This window comes from Ophidiomyces ophidiicola (genome assembly GCF_022830035.1).
Source record: "Ophidiomyces ophidiicola strain CBS 122913 chromosome Unknown scaffold_83, whole genome shotgun sequence".
Lineage (NCBI taxonomy): Eukaryota > Fungi > Ascomycota > Eurotiomycetes > Onygenales > Onygenaceae > Ophidiomyces > Ophidiomyces ophidiicola.
In genome coordinates, this window is record NW_026054723.1 from 1 (window position 1) to 13,722 (window position 13,722).

The following is a 13,722-nucleotide window of genomic DNA, read 5'->3' on the forward strand; positions in this document are numbered from 1 at the left end:
TTTTACAGTCAGTTTAATTTAAATAAATATATTAATATATTGTATTTAAAAATATTACAATTATTAAGTTTCTGAATATTTAAACTTTGATGATGATCTTCATAAAATTTGTAATGAGCTGGAAGGCGGTGAGTGAGGCAGTGAGATAGGGCTTTACCCTAGCTTTTCTTATTTTTCATTGTTTCCTTCTGGCCATTCTGGTATGCCGTAGAGGCCTGATAGCCAAGCGAGATGTAGCGAGAGCTGACTAATACAAAAACTGACACTAACTTAACTAGCTGCTGCCTCACCTGGTCTTGTTAGCTGCAACCTCGAAATGGTGAACGAACGAAGCCTGTGCCTACACCCTCTCCCCAAACACATTCCCAGATGCAGCCCGATAGCTTACTGCCTCTATTGCTTCCTCATCCAAAGTCAACCACGGATACATCGAAACTAGATACCGGCTCCGATCACTCCTGTTCTTCTAGCCACATGAAGACCTTTCCCAACTCCAGCTTCTTCAAGGAGAAACGGGCGCCTACACTTCCAACGCCAGCCGATATTAGGGCTATCAACCAGAAGTCGGACAACGTCCTCGCCACAAACTTCAATCGCCCACAACCTCTTAGGATCCCGTCACTAGGACTGTTTGTCAAGTATTGAGCTGATGTAACTATTGTCGAAGCTCAGACTCAGATAATGGTACGCGAGAAATTGCAAGGCCGAGTACCTGTCCCCGAAGTCTTTGGTTGGGCGGAGGATGGGGGTCAACGGTTTATCTACATGTCCTTGATTGAGGGCGAGACTCTACAGGAGAGATGGAGAGATATGAACGACCATGAGAGATGGACAATCTGTAAGGAACTTAGGTATATGGTGGAGGCATGGAGGTCTTTGAAGCAAGATACACATGATTACTATATCGGTAAGTAAATTTTTCTAGATATAATATTTAAACACATCTAATCTAAAATACCTATATTATAGGTAGCCAGGGCAAGCAACCACTTAATGACATATTCGTTGCACATCGTCCAGAACTTACAGGGCCATTTCAAGGTGTTAAAGCGGTTAAACAGTTTCAAGATGCTTGTGGTATTGAAATTAGTACTGATGTGCCAATTATATTCACACATTCTGACCTTGTTGCACCCAATATCCTCCTATCCCTAGGACCAAATCCAAAAGTGGCAGCAATTATTGACTGGGGCCAGGCTGGGTGGTATCCTGCGTACTGGGAGTATTGCAAGGCCAAACGGGTGAGACTGAACCCAGAACACTTCAGTGATGCTCTCCAAGAAGAATGGAGGACAAAATATCTACCACTTATTATGGATCCCGTTCACGATGAGACATACTACCACCCCTGGCTTTATTTTGTTTTGTCTAAGGGCATCTGATAATGTCTCTTCTGCAGCAATAGAGTATAAAGACAGTCTAGATCTGCCTAGCTTGCACGCCCCTTTTAGTTAACAGCATCTAAAGAGAAACCAACCTATAACAATGTCTGTCTTGCCAATTATTGACGGCAACCTCAAACTAAACTTCTCTCATCTAAATATGAGGCGACTTCTGCTGTCACTTTAGATGACTCTAATACATCAGCTACATCTGATGAAGCTGAGTTCCACGATGCTGTGTGTTTGCACAGCCTAATAATATAGCGTCGAGGATCCTCAGGCTTCATTCAAATAAACATACTAAAAGAGCAAGAACCCGAGCCAACAGTGCTAGCGACAAGTCTTTCCCAAATTAGGCCTTTAACCCTTTATACATAGCCATCAAGTAGTAAAGCATTGAATTCTTTTCATATCTATTTTTTTCACCTTGCTAGGCTCCCACTCCCAGGGTCTGTCGAGAGTCGAGAACACGGGCACAGGGACGTGAAAAAGCAGCCAAGTCGTAATCGGAATAATCGTGATCAGTATACGGAAATATGTTGTTCCACTCACCGAGCATTCTCATTTTGCTCCACAGAGACTTTTGATTTTTGGCTTATCATTAAAGTGCCTCGTCATCTTTGGCTAAAAATAACTATATAGGGGCGCTTAGGGCGACCAAGCGGGAAGATATAGAACTATCTCAGTTTAACTAACCTCACCCTCTGATGTTCATCAGCCATCTTTTTAAACTAAGCACGGACCCCATTCTTCCTTGATACTGTTCACGAAGGAGAGCGTTTGCGTATCACCCCACCGTACATACTTCCCACTCACTTATGCCACCGTTGGCACAGAAAGACAGCGCATCGCCAGGGCCCTCCAGCTCCCCACCACTAGCTTTAAGATTCGCACTATCTACCCCGTCGAGACCCGTAAACACACCAGCAAACCCAACAGCCGCAATGGCCGAAGCCAACTCAATGTTGTCTTAAAGAAGCCATTACCATTGGTTAATGGTGTGGCATTAACATAGGAAAGAATAAACGAGTGTTGTGGAGTATGTCTTATATAAAACAATAATTTTATTGGATAGCCCTGCCGTCTTTACTGGGGTCCCCAGCTCTGCGTTATTCACGGAGCTGCATTTTGATAAAGCAGCCATATTCTCATACTAGAGTTGGGGAGAAATCCAGATATTCATTTGACTCTGTGAGTAATAATGCAGGGATGTACCTGGTGGAGTTGCAGTGCGAAGTGCGAAGCGCGAAGGGCGTAGAAACCCTGCTCAGATTGGGGGCCAAAATAAGGCCAAGCCGGAGATTCAAGTTATTCTTTAAATATCTAACAAGAACAGCCCTACCACGCCCCAGTTAACACCTCGCGAGTGATCAGCGGCAAAGCCAAAGATTGGAAATGCCGTTTCCTGATGAAATGCCAAATCACCCCGGCGAATGGGCCGCTTGCGAGGTTCGAGGATACTTCTAACGCTAAGCTTGAACATCTACTCCGTATCTTAGGATTGATATAACGTTCAGCTAGGAAATGTAGAATTGCCGGGTTTCCCTGGCTTTTAAAAAGCCACAGAGGTTGGAACTCTCATAACGCACCCCGACCACATAGTACTGAGTCAGCTGCATTGAATCCGGCGCGCCGGTGCCAAAGTCATTCATATCTTCCTGTGGAGGAGCATACCCAAGGGATGGTTGGATATCATCGCCCGCCGTCCCGCATGTAGGAGCATTCTCCATCGCTGCGCCGCGTCTTTGTTTCTCTTCTTTCCTGCGACGCCGTTCGCCGCGTGCCGCTCTGCGGAGACACTTGCTCTCACTTTCCATTACACCACCACCAGGCAGGGCTCTCCCTACCGTTGGTCTAGTTTCTACGGGAGGGCCGTCCCCAGGCACAAAGAGCTGTGATGTAGGCAGATTTAAGGGAGTTTCCCCTGCCGGGCTACCTCCAACCAGAGCCTAATGCCGTGGCTTGCGGAGTGCGCCTTTACGCTTTTATATCCCTGGTGTTGTATCTAGTCCATACTTTACACATTCACTCTTTCACAAGTTTACTCTTCGGAGAATTTCTGAAGGCTGGGACTTAGTAAATTGACAAGTATTTTACACAGTATATGTACTATATGCAGGCAGTAAATACGAGAAAAAGTAGATAACAATGAATAGGAATAAATTTACAATCAGAACCGTTTAGCGCCAGGAGCAGAGCGACTCTAAGAAACCCATCTTTCGGTTACCGCCACGGCCATGTCTAGGCTCTTGGTCACCCCGTGCCATGTTATCAGATTGGTGCTGATTCCCGGGTTTTAATTGTATCTTATGCTCTCCGGCCCGCTCTGTCTCGGAATTATCAGCCTCAACGAACAGCCCCCCTTCGACAGCCCGTTTCCGCAACAGCCTTGCTTTTTCCCGTCTCTTTTTTCTTCTTTGGCGCTGTTCCCGGCGCTCTCTTTTCTTTGCTTGTATATCTTGGCTCGCGCGCTTCCAGCACTCTGCCTCGCGGCCGCTCTCATCCGCCGTATCTGAATCCCGCTGTTTACCCCAACAGGCTTCACTCATGGAAGCATTCTCTTTGGCTGATAATGGCGGGATATCTAGAATATCGCTTGTGGCAGGCTCCTCTAGCCCACTTGCAGTGGGTTGGGAAACCTTTCCAAAGAACGCAAGATATACGCAGCGTCGGACAAACAGGCCTGTGACAGACTCGGCCATATTCTCTTTACCAGTATGAAGATAATCAAGAAAGAGATACGGGCTATCTTGTTTCTGGCATCTTGCTGTAGGCTGCCCGCATCGAGCCTTAACTTTATTAACGCTATCGGCGACCGGCTTATTGGATGCTTGGGCCTCGCAGGTTTGTGCTTCCCGAAAAAACTGAGTGATCTGATCAACTAGGTTGTCGAACTTTTCTGGGGGGTATCGGTATTGGCCCGGTTTTCGAGCTTTGAGCAGGGCGTTCCGGGCGATGAGCCTGTCGGGGTGGCTCTCGAGCAATGTTTTTATCTGGGGGGACTCGAAGCCAAGGTCACACGCAAGGGCCGCCATGTTGTGTAGTGTAGCTTCATCCGCGTCCTTGCCCACGGAGTCGGCGAGGCAAGTATCCCCCCCAGCACCTTTTCCGGCTTCAGGGTAGTGGCGCATTGCGTAGAGCCAGACTTGCCGGTACCCCAGCTCGAAACGGCACTCAAAACTCTCAGACGTTGTCCTGAATCTGCCCTCCATCGTCTGAATCTTACACACGTTCTTATTCTGGTGGGTATCTTTGAACATGTGCTCCATTGCCTGCTTGACGGTGCGGAAGGCTTTAGTTAGTGTGAGAATCGGCCGTATGCAGCGCAAGCACGCGACCAGATACTTGAAGTCCTCGAAAAAGGAAAATAGTGATGGGATTAGACCGTCAAACTCTTCTAGTTTCCCCCAGATTGCCTCCCGCTCGCGGCTACTGAAGTTGCGGAATACCTCCCCGCTAATAATGAGGCCATGCACCTTCCTGGAGTCGGTTGTACAGGCGCCAGGAGCCGTAAGCTGTATGGTTTCAACGGTATGCTGGTCTATTTTCCCCATTGCGGATTGATCATTGTCTACAAGCGAGGACCAGAACACCCACACATAGGTTAAGTAATTTATGATCTCCTGTCCATGTGAGGTTAGAGAAAGAGGCTAGATCATAGTAGAGAGCCCTACCTCGTCGCATTTAGCGGAAAATACTGGCCCCAGGCCGCCGAGCCTCATTCCACCCCAAAGCCCTGGAACTGGAAGCAGTCGGTTAAAGGCCGCACTCAGTCTTTCATGCTTCGATAGCTGTTTCAGCCTAGTGAGTTTGGTCTCTGAGAGGCGCGACTCCCACCTTTCCAGGGACTGCACATTCCCCTCAGCCTTGTAACGTTCTATCTTCCGGTATATCTCGCCGTCACCGGGTGCTATTTCGTTGGAATACTCTTCGGCAAGTGTTGCCTGCAACTCAAGCCCTATGTCTACGAAACACTTAGTCCCGTATCTCCGCATAGGAGGGCCGGCTTACCGTCTAAGTATAAATCCACTGTCCACCACCGATCGCAGGGAGGCAGGGCCTGCCGGCCGGCTTCGATCCGATGCCGTCCATGCAGACAGAGCAGTTCATTGCCTGGAAACTGAAGCCAGGGGTACCGCTCAGGTTCGTTCGTCAGTAACTCGGCAGAGCTGGTCGCTGCGTGTCGCAGCGAGTTATCCAGGGCTTGACGAGAGATCAGGCATGGGACATGGTTCTGAGCGTCCAGGCGACGGCAGCCTTCCCGGGTAATTATCCTCTGTAGTCGTTGTAACTTGTTGCTACTCACACCCGAATCCTGTCGAAAACGAATGTGGCCAATGTCAGATGGCAAGGTCCAGATTGATAATGAATGCCTTGTAGGATGCACTATTCTTATTCTCATTGATCATGAGGTTGTTGAGGGAGATGTCTCTCTGGAGCATGTCAGTATGTTTATGAAGTGACTGATATTCTTTGATGCATTCTTTCAGTGCTGTCAGCAAGACAACTCTTGAGCTCATTATGTAGATTGACTTATCATAATTCTTAACAACAACATAATAATAAATATGATTTAAGACGAATGAAGATTGAGACTGCTGACATTTACTAAATGACAGTGATGATTTAACATACATAAAGAAGCATTTCTGACTAATGACTCTATTACTCTTTCTCTTGTAAGACTTATTTCTGCTTAGTGAAGATCTGAAATCAGCTTAATTGTAGTTGCTTATCACTGTGATGTTCAGTTCTCTTCTCACATTATTGTAGATGTCATTATTTCTACTCTGCATCTGAACAGTTTTATGATGATAGTAGCATGTAATGTTGATCATTCTCTTCTCTATCATTTTATGTAGTAACTCTCTCTTCTTATCATGCTCAGAGTACTGTCATAAATTTTTAATCATAACCATCACTCAGAACTTATCTCTGTCATAGTGCATCTTTTAGTATATCATCACTCTCTCAGAAATGTATCTCACACATTTAATCTTTTCATCAATGATTAAATACTTCTCTCTGTCATTCTGCTTTATCTTAATGTAGCATGAGTCATTGACAGTGACAATTATTAAATTGAATTCAAGCTGCTTCTTACTTATCAGCAAATATCTGAGCATGACTGAGATAAATTAAAGATTCTTTTTATGAATGTTAAATTACTTAGATGCAATTTCTTTTAGATAGTTAAAGTGTCACAGTCTCATAAATAATCTGCAGAGTATAAAGTCTGACATAAAGAGATGAGAGCTCTATATGATCAGCATCTCTTTTATATATCTGTTCATGTTCTGTCTGAACTGAGTTTTATAGTCTAAATTGTTCTTTAGCTCATTAGAGATGAGAATCTATAATCAGATATACTAATCATTTTTTGTGAGATTTAATGTCATTTATGAAGTCAATATTCAGCATTCACTTAGCTGTAGAGTCTGTTAGCAACTTATGAGACTGTGTCAGAAACTGTCTTTAAATTCTCTCATTAGATGTATGTTTCTCAAAAAACTATTTTATTTTATTAATAGTCTTTAACAGTTAGACAAGCATAGATGTCTGCTTTACACTCTTGAGTCATCTTCTTCAGTCATTTCTGTTATGAAAGAGCAGTTTCTCTCTCTTCTTGCATCTCTCAAAAACTGTCTGTGCATTTGTCTGCAGCTCTGAGATATATTCAAAGAAAATGTTGTAGAACTTTAATATGTCAACATACATGTCTAGCTTTTCTCTTAGAACAGTGTCTATGTCAGTTCAGAGCTCACTTGAGTTGATGATGCTGCTTGTATTTCAAGTCAAGAGTGTCTGGAAAGAGCACAAGTTATATAAATTATGATTTCTTTCTCTTTTTCAGATCTATAACATATTTAATATTTAATGATCTGAATGAATTGACAGTGTTTTCTTTAAAAAAGATATGTGCATATGATGTAATATAGTCAGATAAAATTAATGCAGAGTTTGCAATGTTTGCATCATTGATTGTGATAATAGTGTTATTCTTAAAAGTGTTTTGTGTAGATAGTGAAATATAGTCAGTAAGTTCTGACATAAAATCTGTAATATTACTATTATTGAGTGTACTGATTTCTTGATCATTATTTTTGATGAGAATTTCATCAATTGAGATCATATAAGTTTAAGTCTTTGTAATAAGTTCTGTTATAGCTTCTTTAACTGAGATAATTTCTGATTCTTAAAAATCTTCAGAGATGTTTTATCAGTATGTTCAGTTATTCTTCTGTCAATTGATCATTAAGTTGATTTCTTTATGTCAAGAGTAGTCTAGAATCATATTATAATTGATTAGATCAATACTTTTAAACTCTTGACTCATTAATTGTGTAATTTCATTATTGTTGATTCTGCTTACAGTGACATAATAAATTTCATAGATGTGTATTTTATATTCATTAATTGCTTTAACTAATTTAAAGAGTTTTTCATCATTAATCAGTTCTTTTAATTTAACTTGATATCAGTCAATGAAATTTACTTCTGCTTCTGAATCTATTAAGATCAGAACTGTTTCTTTCTTCATTGCTGATTGAATCTGTATTTTGATCAGAAAAAACATGAGACTTTACTGCTTTTTATATAAATTTAAAGTCATTGTAATGTTAATGAACTCTTTTACTTATTTTTTGACATAGTGTCTGTCAGTTTTTGTTTCTTTAGAATTAAACAATCTTTGATTGCATGCTCTTTTTATTTGTGAAAAGTACAATATGATAACAATTTATTGTCAAACTTACACTTTTCATTGCTTTTATTCACTAAGAAGTTATCAAACTCTAAGTTTTAATCTATTTTGTTGTTTTATGATTTACTCTTTTTCTTTTCTTTATAGTAGGATTTTCTACTATCTTTCAGATAAAAGAAGAATAAAGAAAATGTTTTGAAATTTAATTTCTTATGTTTTTCTGAGATGTTTCTCTCTGCAGTAATAAGTCTTTGTATCAGTGTGTTATAGTTAAGTGCATTAAAATTATCTACATATTTATTATATTCTGCATGTACTTCACTGAGCATCTTTAAATATAGATGTGACTTTTTTTGATGTTCATTATATTTATGTTTCAGTCTGCATTTCAGAATTTTCAATTGCATGACAAAGTCATGCATCTTTTAATTTTCTTTCTGCATCAGTGTTAAGTATTCACATTCTGCATTTCTCAGAGCATGTTCTGGATTCACAATTTGATGTTTTAATCATACTTTTAAGTCTTTTCATGAAATTCATTTCTCAGAGTTCTTAAAGTTATGTGATCATTTAATCAATAACTTTAATTTAAAGTGTTGAATGACTTTCAACATCTTGTGTTTATCATTGTTTTTGAAGTATTTCTCTTAATAAAAATGAAAGATTTTAGAGATGATGATAAACTCTTCTAAATTCTTAAGATTCTGAGCAATGAATCTTTTGTTCATCTTTTATATTAAAGTGTGCAGAGAATTTCTGTCTTTTATGCTACTAATGTCAAAAGAGTTCTCTATTTATGCTTCTTATATCATTATTTATATGTCTGTTGTGTCAATGATGTTCTCTGTAAATAATTCTGAAGAAATTGATTATATTCTAAGTGTCAGATTGAAGAAAGACATTTTCTCTGATGAAGAATTATTATTAATAAAATTTTCCAATTTCTGAATTTTTTATTTTTTCTTAATGAGATTGAGCTTTGTCTCAAACTTCATGATGATTTAATCTATATCATGAAGAAGATTCTGAATTGTAATGTTCTTTTACTTTAAAATAATAGCTTTTGATGTCTGTTCTCTTAAAATTACTTTCTCTAAAGTGTCAATGTTCATTGACTCATTTAAAGCATTAATTAAGTGTTCAACTTATGCTAATAATGCTTCTTAATTACTCATTGAAGAAGTTTCAGCTATAGCTTCTGAAATTATAGTCTGACTCATCTGTTTCTCTTAAAATACAGTGATAGAGACTTCAATCTGTAAATTATTATTAAAATTTACTTTCTGTTGTCTCTTTCTGATTTCACTTCTGATTTCAGTCATAGTATTTAAATGTATCTAACAGTGTGAAATTGTGTTTATTGTTATGTAAAATATGTTGATATTGAAGAGATAGAATAGAAAGAACATTTAGAATGAATTGACATTTCATGTATGAGTCTCTTTTTTCATCAGTACTTAGTTTAAGCCATTCTTGAATTTCTTCTGTTGTTATAACATCATCTTCATTCAAAGCCATTCAGATTTCTGTTTTTATTGCTGTAGATGGTTGTATTTGGATGGATTTTTCAGAGAATTAATAGAAAAAGTGAATGAGTTCATATTTTATAGATCTCAATAATAGATTTTGATGATTGTTTTAAACTTTGTCTAAGAGTCCTTTGAAGTAGATATTAATAACTGATGTAATGAGAGCTTGGAGTACTAGACATCATTTCTCTGACTTTAGTATGTTGAATTTTCACTGTTCAGAGAAGAATTGAAAGAATTTGAGATGTTGATCTATGGTCATGATGTATCAAGTATTTCTGTACTTAGTGAGTGTTACTGTTCATTCACTAAATATTGCTAATTGTTTAATTATTGTATCTAACTTATCTGTGATAAGTATGTCATCAGTGTTTATTGCTGAAAGGTCTGTGGGAAGATAAAAGATAGAGAACTAGGCTGACTACTGAGACTGAAATTTTCTGGCTGGGATCCCATCCCAACTTTTTTTTTTTTTAAATGGGATGGGAACAGGGCTTGACCTTCAGGGACAGGGCTGGAAATGGGACCAAGATTGAAAAATTGAGTTGGGATTGGGACTAGAGAAGTTGAAACAGAACTTACTAAGAAACCCCATGGAATCTATAAATTGAGACTAGCTACTATGATGCTGGAATCAAGACAGAATTGAGACTATCTGAGAAGAGACAGAGATCTCTGATCCCTAGAAACTAGATTACATAATTATAAGTAACAGTCTGAGATAATGCTTTAAGCATATTTTCACACATCAAGATTGATTCTCAACTTCTGCTTATCTCTCTGCAATCTCTTCTGTATCTTTCTCTTCTTTCATAATCTGTGATTAACATCTGTTGTCCAATTATTTGACACACTCTGAGCAATTGATTCAAAGTAATATGTAATTGTCAACTCATTCTCTGATGTCAAAAGTTGATTATCATCATTGAATTCTTGTTTATCATTGTCAATCAAACAGTTCATATCTGATTGTGATGCTGATATCTGCTCATTCTCCAAAATTTCATGCACTGTATGTTTAACAATCATTATTTGCTTTACTGTTGATTCTGCAAGATGATCACATTAATATGAATAGATGTCTCAATCTGAATTGAACTTCTGCTCAACATCTACTTCAGGGAAAGGGACAGTCAATATGTCTTGTGCCATTCTAGCAACTGTTGAATATTGTTGATCAATTTCTCTTCACATATCTAGATTCTAGAATTCCACCATCTTTAAGTGGTGCAGTCACTGGATCCTCAAGATATTTTTCAAATTCACTAATATCACTAGAACTGGTATCATCATTACTGAAGCTATCAAAAAAGACACTGTTCAGATTCTAGATTGCTCTGTTTGTCAGCATTATTATTGTGCAGTGTTCTGTGGAATCAGTATCTCAATTTGTTCTGTTGTGTCTAATAAACTTGACACTAACATCTCATATTGTTTATAATGCTCATTGTAGAATGTCAGAATGAGATTTTGATACTTCTGTCATTCTTCTTGCTTTCAATGTCTTGAATTCAGTGCATTGATTCACTTGAAAGAGTCCAGAACTGCTGCAACAGAGTAGATCTTTTCATGTTCATCAGCTGTCTTGAAATAATACACAGCAAGCTTGTTAGATGCTGTCTGACAAGCTGCAACAAGAGTGTTTTTTGATTCTGACTCTTTTAATTCCTCTTTCTCTCTGTCATCTAAGTGGTCAAATAATCCATTGTATATATGAAATGTCCTGTGAATAGTTGGGCCTTTTGTGGTTGACAGTGTCTTTATGAGAATCATAAATGATTACAGTAAACATATAACATACTTCATCTGTTTCCACTTCAAGTCATTCAGAGCCAGGCTCTTTATCTTTTGATTCTCTGTTTTTTCAATCCATTGGGACAGATATGGACAGAGAAAAAGAGCACACACAGTCATCTGATAAGTTGAATTCCATCTGATCTTTACATCATCAATCATATTCAACACACATTTTTTTTTTATAGTTCAAGAAATAACTGTCAATGTTCTGGGGATGCTTGGACAGCATTTGCAAGCAGACAGATCTGAATGGAGTTCATGCCAAGTATTAGTGATGAATAAACATTAAAGCATTATCAAGAAGCATTATCTTTTGAAGAGTATCTTTAAATGTTCCCATGCCAACATTGTTGAATATATGATCATTATTAAATTGTGGAACTGTGTTCTCATTGTCACTTTCAATATCCAAGCTATTTATCAATGTCTTCACCATCAGTTGTAGAACATGGGCAAGGCAAGGAATAGAGCTCAATGCACTATTTCAATCATAGCCATTTAGTTGACTGAGCTTTGTCTTTAGTGACCATTATAAGATATTGTTATTGCTGACATTATCTGCCATTATACACAGGAGCTGCTCTGTAATGATATGAGTATTCAGAACTGAGTAGAAACACTCACTCATGTTGGCTTAATTATTTGAATCTTTCATTGACTCAAAGCCAACTAATCTTTCTTCAAAGATCCACTTGTCAGTTATATAATATGTAACAATTTCAAGAAAGGCCAGCATGTGTGAGCTAGATCATGCATCAACAGCAAAGAACATCTTTGCTGTAGAATTCAGAGTTTGAAATGTAGTGTTAATGATCTTATTGTACTTATCAGTCAGAAGATTTCAGAGTTTTGTGTGATGAGATATGTCTTGAGCAGCTTCTTTATGAATAAGTTTCATTAGTCCACACAAATGAAGATTGTTGACAGCACAAAATGAAAGATTAAGTGATATAACAGTTTCAAGAACAGAGTCATGAACAGCTTCTCTACTATATTGTCTGAACAGCAACTTCTGTTTCTTCACAGAAGCACTTTTCTAAATTATCAAGAGAGTATTATCTCAGACCATTATCAATTTTGATTGACAGAATGACATATCAATGATATCATCATTTCTACTATTGATGACTCACAATCTCTTTTTTCTTTTCTGACCTGATGACAGCTCTGACTTATATAGTGTTGCTGGATACCATTTGTGTCTTGTTGGGTGTAGATGGAATGTGCAAGCATTCTCTTACACTCTTGGCAGATAAGAACAGATGTTCTGTCAGATTTCTCTGCTGTCTGATCATAACTCTGTCAGTAGAATGTTGTTCATCAACTGCTGTTTCAGTTTGGATGAGAACATCTATTCTGAAAGCTGCTCTTATAGTCAGATGTGGAATTTCATCACTGTATGTCATGATGCATTCAACTAGAGTTAGATGTGTCTGATTATGCAGTAGCAGCTATTTTTACTTAACTTTAAGAAGATGAACTATGACATTCAGTTGTTTTCTGAAGTAGAAAGCTAATTGATGTGAAAATCTACTATAATACTTATGACAAAGAACTTTTAGCTATAGTAGCTGCATTTAAGCACTAAAAACACTATCTGAAGAGAAGTCAGAAATCAGTGCATGTTTTATCTAATTATGTAAATCTACAGTTCTTTATAATGATCAAGAGCTTAAATAGATATCAAGCAAGATGAATGAAAGCACTTAGTGCATATAATTTCATATTATTGCACTGCCTGAGTAAATTAAATTCAGCAGATGCATCAAGTTGTTAATCAGATTATAAAGACATTTATCATGATGAGACTCTTCTATCTACTATGCAATAGAAGATCAGACATGATGTTCAACTAGAATGAAATCTAGAGAACAACATACAGTTAATCTTAATAGTAAACTATGACTGAATATATGATCAAGTACTAAAAGTGCAAGAAATAAATGAAAACTGTCATGCCCACTGTAGACTAGATCTATTCTAGAAGCTAGTATCTTAATAGTTAGCATAGTTCTAATCTCACTAGTACTTAAAGCCACACTAATCTTCTTTCACAGAAGATCAGTGATGAGTTTTTCTCTTACTGTACATATAGCAATACTACGGCATACCAGAATGGCCAGAAGGAAACAATGAAAAATAAGAAAAGCTAGGGTAAAGCCCTATCTCACCACCTCACTCACTGCCTTCCAGCTCATTACAAATTTTATGAAGATCATCATCAAAGTTTAAATATTCAGAAACTTAATAATTGTAATATTTTTAAATACAATATATTAATATATTTATTTAAATTAAACTGACTGTAAAA

At 38.0% G+C, this 13,722-nt stretch overlaps 3 protein-coding genes across 3 annotated transcripts; 2 read left to right on the forward strand and 1 right to left on the reverse strand.

Moving 5' to 3' along the window:
* Positions 1–303: 303 nt before the first annotated feature.
* LOZ57_006908 (uncharacterized protein) lies at positions 304–645 on the forward strand (the record flags this gene model as incomplete). The annotated part of the gene is made up of 1 exon (XM_049255923.1): positions 304–645. A coding segment is annotated over one exon (342 nt), but the record flags the coding sequence as incomplete, so codon positions are not given.
* A 36-nt stretch (positions 646–681) lies between these two features.
* Positions 682–1,382, forward strand: LOZ57_006909 (uncharacterized protein; the record flags this gene model as incomplete). Its single annotated transcript, XM_049255924.1, has 2 exons — positions 682–907; positions 970–1,382. 2 exons carry the CDS (start codon positions 682–684, stop codon positions 1,380–1,382), a joined length of 639 nt encoding a protein of 212 aa, XP_049105101.1.
* Positions 1,383–3,562: 2,180 nt separating this feature from the next.
* LOZ57_006910 (uncharacterized protein) lies at positions 3,563–5,784 on the reverse strand (the record flags this gene model as incomplete). The annotated part of the gene is made up of 3 exons (XM_049255925.1): positions 3,563–5,005; positions 5,057–5,346; positions 5,394–5,784. The coding sequence occupies 3 exons, from the start codon at positions 5,782–5,784 to the stop codon at positions 3,563–3,565; spliced, it is 2,124 nt and encodes a 707-aa protein (XP_049105102.1).
* Positions 5,785–13,722: the final 7,938 nt, after the last annotated feature.